The 19,281-nt window shown below is 39.1% G+C and overlaps 1 protein-coding gene across 1 annotated transcript in view; it reads right to left on the reverse strand.

The window, feature by feature from the left end:
* Nucleotides 1–15,828, reverse strand: part of LOC138035145 (uncharacterized) — a 32,012-nt gene extending 16,184 nt beyond the window's left edge. Inside the window, exons 1-3 of the mRNA XM_068881975.1 lie at nt 15,501–15,828; nt 6,605–6,743; nt 4,144–4,478 (exon numbers count right to left, since the gene is read on the reverse strand). Of these exons, the coding sequence (XP_068738076.1) occupies nt 4,144–4,478; nt 6,605–6,743; nt 15,501–15,809 (783 nt within the window). The 5' untranslated portion in view covers nt 15,810–15,828. The remainder of the gene's footprint in view (nt 1–4,143; nt 4,479–6,604; nt 6,744–15,500) is intronic.
* Between the last annotated feature and the right edge of the window lie 3,453 nt (nt 15,829–19,281).

Genomic DNA, 19,281 nt, shown 5'->3' on the forward strand with positions numbered 1-19,281 from the left:
TGATGTATATGCTAGACGACAACAATATCCAGCATCTGCCAAACAGGATTTAATAGCCTTAAATTTTCTTGAGTTTGCAACAAACTATAAATTTTCAAATGGAAAACTCATAAATCAGCCAGACAATATCATACAAAGACTTTTCTCCACATACTCTTCAAATCCTGAAGGTCCAAAGTATGGACTCTACTGTAAATATCAGCTGATCAGACACAAGCCATGGAGTGTAAGTCAAGATTCAGTATGGGGCAACAAAGAAGAGTCTGATGAAACTTTGATAATTGAGTGGAAAGCCTTTTTGCAAACTCCATATGCACAATTCCATGTTCCTGATTGGCATGATAAACTTCGAGAAATTGAATTTCACTCAGAGCAAAGTCACTCTGAAGATGTAAATCAACACCAAGAAAGAGAAGAGTGGATGATTTGAGCAGACTTTTCACATCACAACTTAAATGACAATGAAGGACTAACAAATGATCACAATTGGCACATTCACACAATTCCATATACTCCTCAACAGATTTTAGAAATGCCCCGTTAGATAACAAGCAAGAAACAAACATTCGGAAGACAAGTCCAAAATCACAACATAGACATTTCTACTTTCAGCGCAATGCAATCACAGGCATTTCATCTAGTGCAAGAGCATTTTCAAAATCCTCATCTTCAAGCTCCTTTACATTTGATAATAACTGTTGAAGCAGGGACAGGTAAGTCTTATCTCATAAATGCATTGCGTAACTTTCTTGGTCAATCTTGCATTGTAACTGCTACCACGGGAAAAGCCTCATTCAACATAGATGCAATATTAATTCACTGTCTTCTAAATTTGCCTGTTGGTTCAAGAGGCAACAGTGACCTTAAAGGACAATCTCTTTCAAGACTTCAAATCAATGGGTTCGCCCCTCGGTCCACTCATTGCAAATGCATTCATGAGCTCAATTGAAGCGAAACTGAGAGCAGACGGAAATATTCCCGACTTCTACAAACGCTTCATAGACGACACATTCACCATCGTTTCTGGCATAGCCGCGGCCGAGACCTTTGTCTTCAAACTTCCCTAGTGTCATACTCAACTGAGAATCGTAGTATTTTAAATTGTGAGGTAATTACTTGCCCAAGTTGTGGCACGTCCCAGAGATTTGCATCTACAAAATCAGGGATCACAGAGCGATCGTGTGCAGAGATAGATGGGAAAGATACATGGTTTACAGCGTTCAACGATGTCATGCACAAATTGCTTCTCAAGGTCAATTTGACCATGCCAGCAAAATCTCATGAAATCACGGAGCTCTTCTTGGTCTAGAGAATATCTCTCTGTGCTATGATGCCAACTCAAATTTTATCAAAGACATTATCAATTAGCACAAAAAACGTGCAAAACAAAAGTGTAATGGTTATTTATACCTAGAGCAATATTTTAAGAGGGCAATACAAAATTCAACATAAACAAACAGAGTGACTTTACTCAACCCATCAAGTTACTAGTCTAGTTTTTGACAGTTACTGTTTCGTTATTGTTGGCCTTGCACTCTCAGGCCCCTTTAATTTAAATTATAAGATAACTACTTGCCCAAGTTTTGCTACATCCCGGAGATTTGCATCTGCATAATTAGGGATTACAGCACAATTGTGTGCAAAGATAGATGGGAAAGATATATGGTTCACAGCCTTCAACAACACGCAAAAATTCGTTCTCAAGGTCAATTCAATCATGCAAGCAAAATTTCATGAAATCACGAAAGCTCTTCTTGGTATACAAAATATTTCTCTTCAATATGATACGAAGTCACATTTCATATAATAAATTATCAATTACATGTAGCACAATAAACGACAGAAGTGTTGTGTTGATTTATACCTAAAGCAATATTTTTATTGGGCAATACAAAATCCAACAGGAATAAAAAATGTCAGTTTACTTAACCCATCAAATATTAGTTAGTTTTTGACAGTTACTGTTTCATCTTTGTTGACTTTGCACTTGTAAACATGTTCCTGTTATTAACTGTTCTTAATGTGCCCCTGTGATAAAAAAAAAAAAAAACCACTTCCTTTTTTCCTTCAGATTTTGAAAGTGTGTTTGCTTAACACCTGACTGGCAAAATTTTCAGCTTTGATTTTTATCCAAAGGCCGTTTACTTTGAGTGTAATTTTTGGATTTCACGTTCCGCCATTACTCACGTTCAAAACTGACCAATTGGACCTCAGACGGTTGGATCCAGGGAAACGTGACGTCAGAGGCTCACTAGCTTAAAATTTCAGCGTGTGAACGCAGCTTATTATTTATGCAAAGCGTGAGTTTAAAAGTCTGAAAGCCCAAAACCCCCGTGCTGCATATTAATTCTGCGGCGTACACACCTATTGCATTCTTAAACTAGTGAGCCTTTGACGTCATTTTCTCCTCGATCCAGCTCTCTCAAGAACATAATGTTAGTAATGGCGGACCATTAAATAGGAAAATTACAGTTAAAATAAAGAGGTGTCTTTTTGAAATCAAGGCTTAAAACGTGGGTCACTTAGTGTTTTGTTAACATAGTTTTGAAATCCAAAGAAAAATATGAATAGATTTTTTGGTCACAGGGGCACTTTAAACACTTGTTACTGTTTTGACTTATCTAAGTAGTTGCGTTTATTTTCAATAAAATTTTCATTCCATTTAAAGAGCGTCTTCTTTGCGTCCACGCCATTTAGGCGTTCAGTTAAGTTTCGGTTCTTGTCCTCCCTCCAAGAGTTTTCCGTCGGTCTTACCATCTCCCTCTAAGACCTACATTTCCAAATTCCTATTCCGTTAGCCACTTGACGAAGAACTACTTTCTGGATTTTCTACCTCTAGAATACAAAAATAATTATTTCTCTATTTCAATTTCGACTTGGTTTCCTCTGTTGACACTAGCCCTAACAACAACTATAATAATAATAATAATAATAATAATAATAATAATAATAATAATAATAATAATAATAATAATAAATAAATGAACAGCACGAATCCACAGCCCCGCGCTTTCCCCCACTTCTCCCACGCTGTCCTCAATGTCTGTTCCATCACACAACACACGACCGCCCGCACTTCCTAACTATTGCTTACTGCTAAAAACACCCTTTCTTTCGTCTTTAGTTGCTTACATCCCAAAAACTAACTCGGTGACCCCCATTTTTTATTTCTGGAAGGAAATCACAAGGGCATGATGAAACTTTCTGCAAAGTTTTAAAAAATTCTATGTGGTGGATTCAGAGCTACCTTAATTTTGTGAAAAAGGGAGGTCAACGGGTTCGTTTTTGAGACATGAGCAACTAAATCTAAAATATAGGCTGTTTTTGCTGGGCTTTCCCGTTGCCAAGGTAACGTATTACATCATAATAATGATCACATCTTGTTTGGAAATAATCGGTGTTTCATATGGTACCATAACATTGTTGTTACGTGATAGAGTGTTGTAGCGTTACTCGATCTACACAGAGAGTCTTCTAAGTGTTGAAACCGTTTTCGAGCCAAATTCTGAGTGCGTTTGTTGCGAATTTCCAATTAAATATCGTTAAACAAGTAATGCCAATAACATTTGGGCAATATCTCTTTTCATCACTTCTAAAAAATTCAATTATAACTAAATGAGAAGAAGCACTACGAGTGCTATTATATCTATGTTGCTCAAATACTCGAATTATGGTGAGAGTAGGAAACGTATTACCGCCCAAGTAATCATAAAAAAGCGGACAAGTATTAAGTTTGACAATATCAGGGAATTCCAGAAAATTTAAGGATGCATAATGAAGAGTTATGGGTTCCATTAAAGGAATATCATCAATGATACGAACGGCCTTATTTTGTAGTTTAACTACAGCAGAAAGAGGGTGCCATCATTATTACCACAAAAAACACACATTAATGAATGAGATACGAATAGATAAGAGAATAATGCATATGAATGAGGGATGGCTTACTTTAAAAAAATGATTTGGCTTAATTATAGTCTGTAGATTTTTTGCTAATTTTGCTGCAAACGTTTGTGCCAGCTAAAGAGGCTGCCGACAATGTATACAGCAAGATACAAAATTGTAGCCGCGCTAGCCTAGCTGTGACCAACGCATATTTGAATAAATCCGAAAGCCGAGTCTAAAAGATGAAAATATCCTCACCTTTGGTGAGGTCCGACCTGGCTCTTTGTAAAAGTGGAAGACAATTCCATCATTGCTGTACTGTAACCTGTATGCTGTAACATACTGATCATAAGGATCAAGTCCATGTCTGCCTTGGGTCGCTAGTCCAGTCACTGTGGTATAGCTTCCGAGATCAATACGCAGCCATTGGTTTAAGTCGTTTATTCGAGATGACCAGCTTCCTACTTTTCTATTACTTCTCTTAAACTGCAGTCTTCCTTGTCTAGGGGCATGATCGCTATCCCACTGTGAAGAGCAGGTTATCTGCGAATCGGTGATTGCTCCACTTTCCATACCCAGTGGCGCAACGCAACCTACATTTAACCGGTAAAAAGAAATCAAAACTTCAAGCGTACAATCAACTTGAAATTATCAAGGGGAAACTGCAATAATATACTACAAACCTTAAATAGAACTCTAAGAATCTCTTCTCTTACGTTCGCCCAAAAAGTGCGCTTTATGTTCACTCCTGAACCAAGCCTTTCGAATGCTAATGTTTGTGGAAGTGGTCAGATGATCAACTTTTTCAAGCAGAGTAGATTATGTAAAGACCATTTTATTTTAATGAACCAAGTACATGTTCCTTTCATATATAGTCTTTAAGGTGGCCAGACACGAGGGGTTATGCTGCAGGGGCATGTTGCAGGGACAAAATTACAACATTTGCACACACATGAAAAGGTTGCGGGTAAATGTTTCAAGGATATGTTGCAGCGACTTCTCCAATGAAGTTCAAGAACTTGAACTTCATGGGACACGTCGCGGGGACGAATTAACCCTTAAATTGGTGTTGCACAATTGTAAAATTATCAGTTCACACGGGCAAGGGGACTGCAACATATCTCTGAAACATGTAACCGCAACATTTTCATGTTTCTGCACATGTTGTGATTGTGTCCCCGCTACACGTCCCTGCTACATGTCGCTTCAGTGTGCACTGATCAAGATTTTTTGGCGCTGCAACATGTCGCTGCAACATGACCCCTCGTGTCTGCCCACCTTTATCGAGTAGACCTAAGTGGCTAACTCAATGTTGTATCCAATTCAAATCTCCCGGGATTAAGATTCTTTGTGCGTTGTATTTGCATAATAATGTAGCATTCATAGCGGAGCTCAGGCGTGCGAACCATGGGTAACAGGGGAGGCGCGCGCAGAGCACCATAATTAAGAAAATATGGTAACACATCGATGCGAGAAAATTTGATTTTGGTCACCGTACGACCGTACGTCCGTCCACCTCTCCATGCATGCCAATGTGACCAGTATAACGTAACCATATCACGGGCTCAAGTTTAGAGCTCATCCAGGAAATCCAGGAGGCAATACTCCAGTTGACACTCTAGCTAGTGTTTTGTTTATAAACATTGACGTAGCATTTCGTTTGATATTGAAAGGTGCCAACCACGGAACAAAAGAAGTCATTGTTTCAACAGCCAGTTAGGTCCTGGTTGGCATATTAATAATAATGGGTGACGTTATGAGAACATCGCCATATATTAGAAAAGAATATTGCCCAAACATTATTCCATGTGTTTGTTAACCTATACACGCTGTCAAGTGGCGCTAAGCGTCTTTTCAATGTTTTGCCAAAAAAAATGAACACATTTGGGCATTTGCCAAACCCACTCAATGCGTGTTATCGTTATTTCCTGTGTTGATGACATAACTATCGGAAAGCCATGCCCTGGGAACGAAGCAGCCTAAAATTGGTCTTGTTGCTTGACAATGGTTATATACCTTATTCATAAATGGTGGTCAATTTAAATTGAATTGAAAAGAATTCTTGCCCTAAAATGAGGATTGGTGGGCTAATTTGCATTTGGACAAAAGAATAATAAATTGACCGCTACGTATGAATAAGGTCGATAACTGAAATGAATACTCCAAAATGAGGTGAGACACCTCGTGACTCCTTACGTGATAATACCTGACAACCCCAGTGTTAACCCACTTTGACAGATAAACAACACTCTGTTTAGGCAGAAAAGACTGCTGGGTTAGAAACTGATTAGGGTGCTTAGTGATTAGTGCTTGGTTTCTATTTTCAAAGTGTTAGAATGATTAGTGATTAGAGTTTAGCGCTGGCACGAAATGGTTAGCTTTCATAAATTGTTCTGAGTATAAGATTTTAGTAAGATCGTTTGGTACTTTATGTACACACAACTAAGGTTAACCTTATTTTGGAGTATCCATTCTAGACAAAACCGCTTGATTATACCTTGTTGATGGTCTTATTTCCATCATTATATTCCATTTCCAGTTTTACCCTCATTATTATGCTCCATGTTTGCCAAAAAAAAATAGCGAACGCTTAATGAGATGGGTCCATTTGTGTTTCGTGGTACTAAATCCGGCTTATGATTGGCTTCTTGCTATACTACTCATTGATGCAACGCCAATTTTGTAATGGTTAGCAACTAAGATTGATTGTACAGAATACCTTGGCAGCCGTAGATTTCCATTCTTATGGTGACCCGCTTATGCCACTCCTTTGGAAACAAACGTAGTACACTGGCAGTGATTGGTGGAATCAGTTTGTTATACACAACAGTGTCACTGTCTCGGTTTCCTACGAATATCTAAGGTAAACGAAAAGCAAATTAATGAGCTGAAGAAAGAGTTTACAGAAAAAAATACTTGCACTCTCACACTGACTATAGGCACCATATTAACTAACTCAGCACTTGCTGCCTAATTGGTCGGAAAAGGAGCACGATAATTTCTGGCCAATCATGAGGCGCAGTAAATAAAACCCAAAGGGCTGAGCTCGAATTCATCTCTTTTCGACTAAAAAGTGTACAAATATTATTCCTTAGGTGAGTAAGGTGTAAACTTTTCCTCTCTCTTCTCGTTCCTCAGCTTAAAATAATTTATTTCATCCCGTAATAATTTCCATCATGTTATAATGGTTTATTTTTGGTAACATAAGCTTTTCTTTGTCGAGACCTTGTATCAATGCGTCACTGTTATTCACCGGGAATGGGTAATCTTATTGCTGGTAACGAATATATATATTTACTTATTTTCTTTAGCTAGTTTTCTATTTTCTTCGTCGAGTGTTTTAACATGAGCGTCTGGCTCGGTAGACTGCTCCCAACATCAGTCTCATCCGCAGTCACGAGGTCACGGGTTCAAACCCTGTTAAAATCTTGAATTTTTCTGGCTTCTCTACGCAATTGCTAAAATTCGCGTTCATATCTGCGAGGATAATAGCTTAGTTGAAAGAGTGTCTAATGAATTTGCTAGTTTACCGAAACTGGAGCCGTCACGAAACGTGTCATCAAAGGTCATATCAAATCGCATGAAAGCAAGGAAATCAAAATCCACAGAACAATAGTGGACTTTGTCAGTATGTTTTATGTCTGTAAAACTTCAGCCGTTCACAATAATGATTTCAGCAACAGACAACTATTATCACAGGCGGAGAATGCACTCCTAATCTTTGATTACTATTAGTTTACTGTTTATTGTTACTCTGGATCTGGGATCAGAATTGTCAATTCTGATAGTATTAGAAAATCAGTTACGTTGGGACAGAGATAATTTACACCTCGTTACATTGACTCGCAAAAAATGGCTCAAAATATTTCTTCTGCCTTTCCATATTTGACACTTCCACCCGGCCCTGGATATATCACGTACTTCTGAAAAGAAAGTTCAAACCAGGTAACATTTCTGGGATCACGTGTGTATAATTCTCTTGAAATCAAATATTATTTCGCGAAAGATTTTAATGGTTAAACCCCCGGTCGATTCGACACACAAATGAACAGACAGTAGAAAGTTAATGAATAATTCATAACTAAAAGCATTCATTGAAGTGTCAGCTATTGTTTCCAGTCAAAAATACAATTACAAATGCAATTCTTGGATAGATTAAACAAGATTGCCTTTACCGATCTGCAATCCTCGTTCTCCTCCATCTTGAAAAGACCTCGAGACGATGTGCAACACCACTGACAAAGTACGTTATGTAAAACCACTGAAAATTTATTGGAAACCCCACCGAAAAAAACTCCAGCCAAAAACTCGTAACTCGAAAATCCAACTAGAAGTTCAACTCGAAAATCCAACTAGAAATCCAACTCGAAATCCTAACTCGGTAAATAGGCAACCTCTTTTTAATCAACGATCAATCACGATCAGGCTTATTTAATCAGCAATCCATTTGCCAGGAGGAACAAATTTCATAACTCTATCCATGGTTAAGACACCTAAGGTGCAATTACCTGTGGCCTTAATGCTGCTTAACTAGGGAAATAGAAAAGTCACTTCTGAGTTATTGGAGGGGAGCTGGCTTGTCCGTCAGCCATCAGTCAGCCAGATCCTGTTTTTTTTTTTTTTGTTTTTTTTTCTCTTTCATTTTTTTTATGTCAGTCCGCTGACAAGTGGATAGCGCTTTCATGTTGTGTAACATGAAACAAGATATGAAAGTTCTGATATCATGATATCAAATCATGATAATGTAACATTTTGCCATAAAAATGTTAATGTAGTAGAGAAGAATTATATTAAAGCACAAAAGTGTCTTACAATAAAGAGGAAGCTCGCGTTTTATTGGCTAATTTTGTTGTTTACCGTGTCGACACCTATATTCTAACATGTGAAAGATAAAAATGAAATGTTCACTGCGCGCCGTGAAGATATGATTTTTCAGTCAAAGGAGAAATCCTGGTTTTTCGTCAGTATCTGTATAATAACTACAGGATATTATATATCCGCGCGGAGATACGAGATTTCTCTTCGAGTGTTGAAAAAATATTTCACTCGTTTGCTGTGCTCACTCATGAAATATTTTTCAACACAAGAAGAGAAATTTCGTATCCCCAAGCAGTCATGCAATATTCTGTTTATTATATAAACATAAACGAAATACCCATCCACGGAGACACAGGGGCAGTCAGTCCAGACTTATTTGACAGCTTTTACCATCTAAAGTTTCTCAGATCTTGAAGAAATGTCACTTTAGCACAGAGTATTTCCTCTCAGTCAATCTTTGGCATTCCTTCTTTACAGTGATCAATAAGTTACTGCTGCAGCTTTTTTTTTTATAATCTTACAGGTCACACAACGGATGGTGTTATATAACGATTGAGAACGAGGCTTAATTATTACTCGGGATACCTAAAGGTATACCGAGTTTTAAGATGGGTTTGAAAACCGTAAGTGCAGAAAAATGCACAATAGAAATGAGGTACAGGATTTCAATTGGCTAAAGCAGAGCACTACATCATTTGGAGCAGATACAATACACCTCTCTCTTCGGATTTTCTTGTAATGCACGATCAATTTTGGCGTGTTTGTTCAGGATTGTCACTGTCACTTTGGACAAACTGTTTATTATTGTGTACTATGTATGCGAAATGCATACAAAACCACACACTGTTGGCGGCAGATTCACACTAAAAGGCATATAGGTATTTTGCGAAACGGCTCGGATTGCAGAGAGAGAGAGAGAGAGAGAGTGTGTGTGTAGGAAAGAAAGCTTGACAATGCACACCCCCTTAATCATACTAAACGTACATCTTTTGAAAGAAAATTTGCCCTTCGCGCGATTTGAACCCACGTCCTCCCGTTACTAGTCGGGTGTGATAACCACTACACCACCACAACAACCACGTTGGCAACAAAGCCATCGAAGTGGTGATTTACGTGGTCAGGGCGTGGGCCTCCCGGGAAATTTTCTTTCAAAGTGACAAGGTAGGGGACCCTATAACTCCACTTGAAATCCAACTAAGGATCAAGTTAATGATGCACGACCGTAGTCAACTTAGCGGATGACAAGGAAGAATCTTCGAAGGATACAGGCTAATTTCATCTTATAGAGAGTGTAGGAGAGAAACCCTAACAATGCACACCCCAGATAATCATACTTTTAACTTAACTTGTCACCTTGAAGGAAAATCTCCCGGGAGACCCACGCCCTGACCAGGTAAATCACCTCTTTGATAGGTGAGTGGTCACGGCACAAATGTTTTTCATTCAAAAGGATCTGCCAGTAGTAGTTTACTGCTACTGGCTAGTGACTACATCGTTGGATTTCGAGCCTTCTTCATATACATAAGTATAATTAGCTGGTAGGCTGTGAATGACCTTCGGGTGATCCGATGTATTTCCTGTTCCTGAATGTTAAATATCGCCGGGGAACCCCGTGGGTAACAAGTATCTTCACTGATTGCTCTGTTGCCAGCAGGGTTGTCGTGATGGTGCAGTGGTTAGCACACTCGACTAGTTAACCAATAACCTCACTGACTCACTGACAACTAAGGATCGCCACTTCGAATGCTTTCCAACCACTTTTAACTATCAACATTCCATTGCGTAAGTACCAGAACCCAGAGTGCGCAAAGATCCCAAGTCTTACCATGTACAAACGGAAAACAGAAGGTGAGCGAAACAAACTTTATTTCATAGTCTTTTCACTGATTAGTAACAACTCATATTTTAAAAAGGGGCCAGTATAGATTCCGAAAAACATCGAATGAATCGAACCTGTGATTTTCTAGTCACAAAGCAAACTCGCGTGACACCATGACACAGTCTGGGCGGCGGGTCTAAATCACTGGTCACTAACTCGTTGCACGTCATTATTTTACCTTTTGGAAATTAACCCAAAACCCGAATTGTTTTGAGTAACCCTACGCCTAAACTTGGTCTTCAGGCCTAAGGTTGGCCAAGTTGAGGGTTTTAGGTTACTTTCGAAAAGGTAAAACAATGACCTGCAAGTACGAGTGACCCGTCAAACTGAAAGTGACCTGTGCTTTAGACCCCATCCAGTCTCGGTCATAGATTTCTGGGGCACTTGATGCCACATATCAGTTCACCCCTTCCCCACTTTTCGAAGTTGTAGAAAAAAAAAAAAAGACTTTTTCCATGAATGCCCAGAGTTATAGCGCGATCAACATTGAAAGTACTGTATTATGGGTTGGTGTCACCATCTTTTTGGCTGGGATTGTAGCTAGGAAGCAGACCGAAGTAGGTATTAGCAAGCATTTAATTTCATAAGTTACAGTTAAAGTTACCACTTAACAGCACTTTAAAGAAAAATATACAGTAAACACCTGCCTTAAAGTGTTCTTTAAGAACATTTTTAAAAATGTTCTTAAAATTGCTTTCAGAAATACCTCAAATTATATATTACTCGAGGCTTAATTAACATACAATGCTTTTTTGTAATAGATTTTATACTTTGTAATGGTCCTGAACACCATAGTACTTTGATATAAGTTACCGTACTGTATTATTTCCTTATCCTAATACCCTTTCCCTTTGTATTAAGAACATGTCTAATTTATCAGGCTGAATTTGTTCTTATTTATATGGTGCTTTATTGCCAAATTTCAGCCTGATATTCTTAATCCACTTGTTCTTATATACGGGTGTACGGCGGGTAAACGGCGGGAGTAACTATGAGTATTGTTTCCTCCCGTACCCGTCCGCGAACAGTAACAGGTGGAGCCTAACCTGAATCGTTGGGCGAAGCCAGGCGTAACCAAACCTGCCGCTGGAAGCCGATTATTGTGTCGGCGGAAAGCGGCTTCATGGTTAGGGTCCGGCGAACTCCTTTCCATGTGACCATAGGCCCCTCGTGGATCTCTTCCCACCCTACTGGGCGTGTTGAAGCGAGGAGCAATACAGCATTCTATAGGTTACCATAGCCGCAGGGACGAGCTTCCTGCAGCAACCGGCCCGCATATGACCTGGGATGAGCTCACTGGGTGCAGGTTGCGGGCCGGAATGGCTGAGCCCTGGCCTAAAGGGCAAAATCCCCGCAACCCCCCGTCGGTAAGCTTCCCTGGTAAGCTGCGGAACGACTGCAGCCTGCACCGGGCCCTTCATAAATTTGTTATGTGACTGTAAGCCTGAAGTGCCCTCTCTGGAAGAGCAGTAGGGCCGGTGGGCTGTGGAAGCGAGCAGCCTCGATCCAGGGACCTGTTCGCTGGCGGGGGCCTTGCTGTTGCGGGGCGGTGCCCAGGCAAAACAATGAAGCATTACTTTGAACATCTTATCTCTCTCAACTTTACAGTGAAATGGTTTCCCGCCATGTGCGAATTGTCACACGTTTTATGTGTTACAACGAAATACTCAGCTCGCTTAACTGCCAACATCATAACAATAGTGTTGATGCATTAATTGTTAGAATTTCAGTGGTTATGAGCAAAAAGCGCAATGCGGGCTCACTTCATCAGATGTTTTCCTCTTTCGTTTACGGCGTACTTGTGATGGTCGACCATGATGTCGGACGACAACTACGGTTCATAAGCCACCGGGCCAGCTTTAACTGGCTTAACAAAAAAGCCCATGTATCCCTCTAAGAAGACATCGTTTTGACGTCAATGGACTTAATTAACAGCAGCACCGAGAATGATGCTTTGAAAGGTGTAATAATTATATAATTGTTTTGATCATTGGAAATCCATGCCATTTTGCAAAATTTTGTGCAAATATATCATTCAACGCGGAGAAAACAATTTTCGAAGTGACTTGAACTGAATATTTACTACTTTTAATTGCGAAAAACGCCAAAAACTGTAACTCAATTTTAACTCAATCTTAACTCAAAGTTAACTCAAACTCAACTCAACTCGTAACTCGATGAATAGCCGATCCCTGTTAAAGTTAACTTTGTTTTTAAGTGTTTTAATGGGGAGGAGTTAAATGTTTTTATCAAGGTGATTCCTAACGTTTACAGCTGCAAAGCGAAAGTTGAATTTATCAGTTTCTTTTGGTGCAATAAAGTTGATTTAGAAGCAAGCCTAGTATTGTATCAGCTTATGGATGCTACTGTTAGAAAAAATAAAATTCAAAGGAAGATGGAAGGAGATTAAAGTGATAGTGATACATGGGGGGTGCACTGAAAAGGGTGAAAAGATCAGTTAATTTAAGAATCATTAATTCCTTTAAAAAAGGCTCAGAGCGTTCATCTGGTTCCGGAAAAGTCATAGTACGTATTGTTCTCTTTTGAAGAATTGTTAAAGTTCTGAGAGTAGAACTATAAGTATTGCCCCAAATTGATATACCGTAGGTGAGGAAGGGGTAAATAAGTGAATTAATTTATATGATTGAAGTAATATTTTTCGGTTCACATGATATCTAATTTTATATAGTACTCCAATACCTCTTGAAATCGTCTTGCTCAATTTGTGTAAGTATGGTTTCCAGTTCAAATTAGAATCAAAAATGAGTCCTAAATATTTAACTTGATGATCAATATCACATCTAACAGACATACAGGAGAAACTATGATTCAACTTATGAGCTATTCTTCTTTCTGGAGAACGGAATACCACAAAGGTAGTATTTTCTTTTTTCTTTTTTTTTTTTTTGTTTTTTTTTTAATATTCAAACCTCACCTTTTCTAGCTCAACATTTAAGTTAGTTTCTAGATTTAGAATGTTAGGATTACTGAGAAGCAACTTTGTATCATCAGCAAAAAGGTGAAAATCTAAGATATTGGAGCATTATGCATATCATTTATATATAGCTGTAGAAGAACTGAAGAAGTGGGCTAAGCACTGACCCCTGTGGTACACCACATGTAACAGTTTGGTAATCAGAATCAGTGCCAAAGAAAGAGACCCGGGGAAAGAGACAAACTGATTCCTGTTACTTAAATATGATGCAAAACAATCATTTGCAACACCTCGTATGCAATAATACTTCAACTTGATTAATAAAATTTTATGGTCAACAGTGTCAAATGCTTTACGTAAATCTAAGAAGATGCCACAAGAGTAGGTGCCATTATCAATTGATCGCCGTATGTTATCGGTGAAGAGGAAAAGAGCATGGGAGGATGAATGCTTTGATCTAAAGCCAAACTGATTATTGTATAGGATAGAAAATCTCCCAAGATTTCAATTGATTCTTTTGTAAATTATTTTTTCAATTAGTTTATTAAATAAGGAACGTATGGAAATAGGTCTATAGTTGAGGACTAGACAACTGGATCCTTTTTTTTTTACGAAGAGGAACTATTCTGGCGACTTTAAATTGATCAGGCACCATACCAGCAGAAAACGAGTAATTAAAAAGCAGCTGTAGGGGGATTGATAAAACACCTTTTAAAGCCTAACGAAGAGAGGTTTAAATACTAAATGGGCCACAAGCCTTAGTTGAACCTAAGGACATAATTATATTGTCAATCTCAGTTGAATTAGTATGAGATAAGAAAAAAACTAGAGGCCTGGGGTGTATCTAAATTAATAATTAAAAGGTAGATTTGGTCTTGGTGGAGCTGAGGCCAAGTTTTTTTTCGAATATTAGACAAACATTTATTCAATTGATCAGCAATGGCTTTTACATTTGTAAGCTCGTGATCATTAATAATTAATTTACTAACGGAGCCTTTGGACTTTAGACATATAAGTTGCTTTATTCCTTTTCAGATTTCCTTTGTCTTTGCCTTGTTGATCACGGAATATTCTTTATAGTATAATTGGTTTTGCTTAGTTAAAGTTTCGTGTTCAGATGGAAAACGGTTTGGAAAATGTTTTCTTTCTGCATTTTTCGCTGGCTTCAATCCTGTTTGACATACCACGAGAGCTGGGGTCCACACTAGTGGCTACGCAGTCATTTGAAACAGGCATCAGAGGGATATAGACTTAAAGCTGAGTGTTTATTTTTATTTTTTTTAGAGCTGCTGTTTTCTCTGTATTACAATTTTTGAAATATCTTTAGAAGCTCTGATACTGTTGCATGACACCTGGAGGGCCTATGACTACAACAGAAACGAAAGGAGAGAGAAAGAGAACGACATCGTCAAAACAGAATACCAGTAATAGCTCAAACTTGGTGGAAGAAGTCACTCAACTGCTTTATTTAATACTCTTGCTATACTGATGGTTGTATTTGTTTAAAACGAGAAAATAATTTGACATGAAGTGCGTGTCGTCAAAAACCAATAATTCCCCGAGCCTTTAGGTGAGTTTTTGACTTGCTTTGTGTATCGATTCAAGCATTGCAAAGCCAAAATAATACTTGTTGGCTTAAATTGAAAAATTGCGGAATCATTTAACAAAACTGAAGCCGTTTGGTAATTTCTTCAAGCTGATTATAAAATGTTTTGAAGTTGAATCAGCTGTCGAATCGTTCTTCCATGATTGGTAATAATTCGTCATGAATTAACTCAAACGGGGCCCGTGTAAATGCGCTCACTTGTTGGGCCTGCAGCAAATGTTACAAACTCCTTGCCCTTGTCGTCTTTTTTCAGAATGAAATACGCCACCTATATTGTAAAAAGTTCATTATTATGTTTTGTCTTGCTCTATATGCGGAGGCATAATACCGAGCACAATAAAACCATGTAAGCATGTAAGTAAAGCGAGTGGACTCACCTTCGCTGATGTCTCTTCTACACTCTCACGGTACGTGTGGAAGCGGACTCCGTCATAGCTATACTTCAACATATACTTCGTTACCCATTCATCGTTTGCGTTGCTACCCTGAGTCGCTAAACGCGTAATTCTGGCTGAACCATCAAGGTCTACTTGCAGCCATTGATTATGATCACTTTTTACAGGGGACCAGCCACTAGACTTGTTGTCAAATGCTTTCAATTGCAACCTTGCTCTTGTTGAAGAATGATCTTCGTCCAACTGTGAAGAAGAGGTTATCTGGATATCACTGATGGCTCCTGATATCATTCCAAGGGGTCTTATGCAGCCTTGATATGTTGGAACAAAAACATTATTAGCATTATTGCATAAGGCTCTCTCACTAATCAACGATGCTATCAGTCTCTACTGATTCCATAATGCTCTTCATGCCTACGACCTAAAGACTGGTTTTCACTATCGCCACAAGCAGAAGAACAAGCAATATTCGTGGACCATATGGTGTTTTCATCATCCGAACCTTTTGTCATAACGAAGCCAAGTTAGTGCGTCTGTGTATGTCACTTGTGCTTTGTGCGTGTGTGTGTGTTTTAGATGAACGGTGAATATCAGTGGGTCATGTACAACTGGCACTATATTGATTAAAAAACGAAAAGGTACAAGAAGCGAAACTAGTGCCAAACGAGCGTCTAATCCCATTAACAATGAAGGGGTTACGTCAAGCATGAGAGCAGCGGGAAATCAAGCCCTGCCCTTCCAAAATGCATGCATGTTTCTTCTCCTCACGCTTAAGCCGTAAAAAGAAAACTAGTCTTAATGTTGAAGGTACGAAGAGCATTATGGAAATGTTAGCTGGTAGTAACGATGAAGGTTCAGAACAAATGTTCGTTGTGATTCGAGAGGTTTAGCGATGTGTTAACGTGAAACGGCAAACGTCAAACCACACGCCACTGCTTGTCATAAATGCACGAAAGAGTCTCTTATTCCAAGTTCTCCTTTTCTCTTTAGACGTTGCACGATAGATAACAGGCAAAAAATAGCTAAAATCAAAATGCTTTCAGTTGGAAATTGTTTCTGATAGTGACTTTAAATTTGACATAAAGATGCTGAGAAATGTAGGGAGGGCCAGCAAGCGGAGCTTTCTGAAGCAAGACAGAGGCAACATCAAGAACAACACATGAAATCTGCATCTCTTTTTAATGAATAAGCTATTTCCGAGTTTATGTCTGCCTCCTTTTCAAAGCGCGGCCTAAGTGTGATGGTAATTAGTTCTACTTTACATATGAATGAAAACTAATTTTCATAAGAAAAACTTTGCACTCAGACTTATTTTAAAGAGGAGTCAGACATAAAATCGGAAATGGCCTATAGATGGTTTTCACAGTGACGTCATCAAATTGAAAGGTGTTTTGAATTTTTATTTATAGGAGGTTGAAGGTCACCTTATTATTTTATTTTTCAAGTTTCCAGTTCCATTACGTCTTTCGTTTCGAAAATACAGCATTTGAATTTCCGAATTGTCACCTTGCGTGACCACCATGAATCAAAGCTATTTGGTTGAAAAAAAATTCTATCCATATGAACCTCAGCAGTTTGTGCGTCTCAAGTACATTAGGAAACGTGTACACATTTTATCTCATGAGCGAAAAGTAAGCGTTTTCAAAGCAAAGTGAACTCCAGAATGTTCTTCTTGATTTCTGACCGCCATATTTTTGGACAACGGAGGTGCACCAACATGGCGGCTCCATACAAACTGTGTAAAGTTGCGTCAGACGGTTCGACAAATAACTCAGAAACGATGCAGCGCACAGACCTGAGAATTGGAGAGGTGATTTGTGAATTTGTCTCCTACAACATTCCAAGTTTTTGGCTTTTTTCATTGAACGTTTCGATTTCATTTTTTTTGTTCCGTGACAGTGAAAACGATCTATTGGGCAAAGCATATATTTTGTCTATTCTAGTTCCCAGGTCCCTTCGTTTCTTTCAGCCGGAGGGGCATTCGCACGAGAAAAAGAAGGGTTCTAGAGACATGAGAAATTGAGAAGCTTGCGAATAAAAAATCTTAAAAGTCGGAAGTAAAAATGGACGATGTGGCAGTGTCGGTCGATAAAATGATCAGAGTGTCTGTTTAAAACCCGGATATTCCTTATCGCTTCTTTATCGTATTCGACAAGATGGGACACCTTCTCTACGTTGAGTCAACACTCACATGGAGCGGTGAATTGCACCTGAGCGCCGCTATGTTTAGCAATATTGACGACTCATATATGAACTCCGGAAGTCCCAGAATTTAGGACTGTCATTCCTTTGTCTCCAGGTAAAGTAAGGTAAAGTCTGCTTACGAGCCAAGTGGCCGGCTAGGCAGGAGCTTTCTGCTTTCCGCTTTCTGTAGCATGAAGCGACTAGGAGTATTTCTACTCCCCCCCTGGATGGGATGCCAGTCCAACGCAGGGTTATCCCCAGCATTAAATTCGCCGGTACCAAATTTATACACCTAGGTGGAGAGAAGCACACAACACAATGTCCCAGGAATGGGCTCTGGGAACGAGAATCGTCTTTTTCGAGGTCTGCGCGTGCTTTTCTTAACAACCTATTCTCTACCTTGAATTATCGATTATCCTTAATTCGTAATTTGCTGTGAATTTACTATTATCGACTGAAAGCTTGATATGGATTACGGGACACGGTCATATATATATATATATATATAGCGCAAGTAGGGGGTTCCAGTTAGCTGCAGAGTGCTCGATACGTGAAGTAGAGCGAATATAACGTTTACAAGAAAGACAACTTCACAGCGTAGCGACTTCAAGTTTCATGTTTGGACAATCATCAGGCTACAGATCTTACATTTGCATTCTAACTCATTTAAAGACCATTCTAATACTCTAGGGGAGCGTGCTATTTTAAGTTCGACAAAAGGTATTTGTTCTTGTGTCTGCATTTAGAAATTAACTCGTTTCTTTTGTTCAGTAGGTGGCGCGTATCTGCTTTTATTATGTACAACTTTTCTGTAAGGCACAGGTCGCATCTCTTTGATCCACATTTGTATGGTGAGGCGAAAGACTCTATTGCCCAGCGTAGCGTGTAATTGATGTTATTGTCCTTTAGACTCCAGATATGCCTCGATAACTCCGTCTCACTGCAGTACTTTTTATGCCTGAAGGATTTAGTGTGATTGTTGTATCGGGTTTTAAATTCTCCCTCTGACGCTCCGTAGTAGATCTTGGTGTTGATATCGCTTGTCACTTCGGCTCTTTTGACTATAGACGATGATAGGCATTTGCCGTCTAAGGGGCATGATTGCTTGTTTCTGCAATTGCATAGCCGCGCTTCGTTAGGTGTTTTCGTGGCGTTTAATACTTTCGCATTGTGTTGCCTGATAATGCCTGTCATGTTGGTTGTGCAGCAGTAGCTAAGCTTGATTGTGTTCGTGTTTAGAATTTTGTGAAGCTTGTGGCCTTTGTGGAAGTGTTTCTTGATCAGGTAGATGAATTTTTTTCCGATGTTGGTCTTGACTTGCAGGTTGTATGGTGGATTGAACCAGAGGATATTGCGTTGACGGTTCCTTTTCCGTTTGCTGTTTTGCTTGGCGGGCTCGTACTTGAAGGTTGCGTTGTGCCCGTTTTCCTTAAACGCCAATTCGTAGACATCTTTGGCTTTGTCGAATTCGTCTTTGTCGCAAGACAGGTCAGATATTCTTTTGCTGACCATTGTTGGCAGCTCTTTGATGATGGTGGGTGGATGATTCGACCGTGCATTGATGTATGATAGTTTGTTG

This window comes from Montipora capricornis, unplaced genomic scaffold (genome assembly GCF_036669925.1).
Source record: "Montipora capricornis isolate CH-2021 unplaced genomic scaffold, ASM3666992v2 scaffold_264, whole genome shotgun sequence".
NCBI lineage: Eukaryota > Metazoa > Cnidaria > Anthozoa > Scleractinia > Acroporidae > Montipora > Montipora capricornis.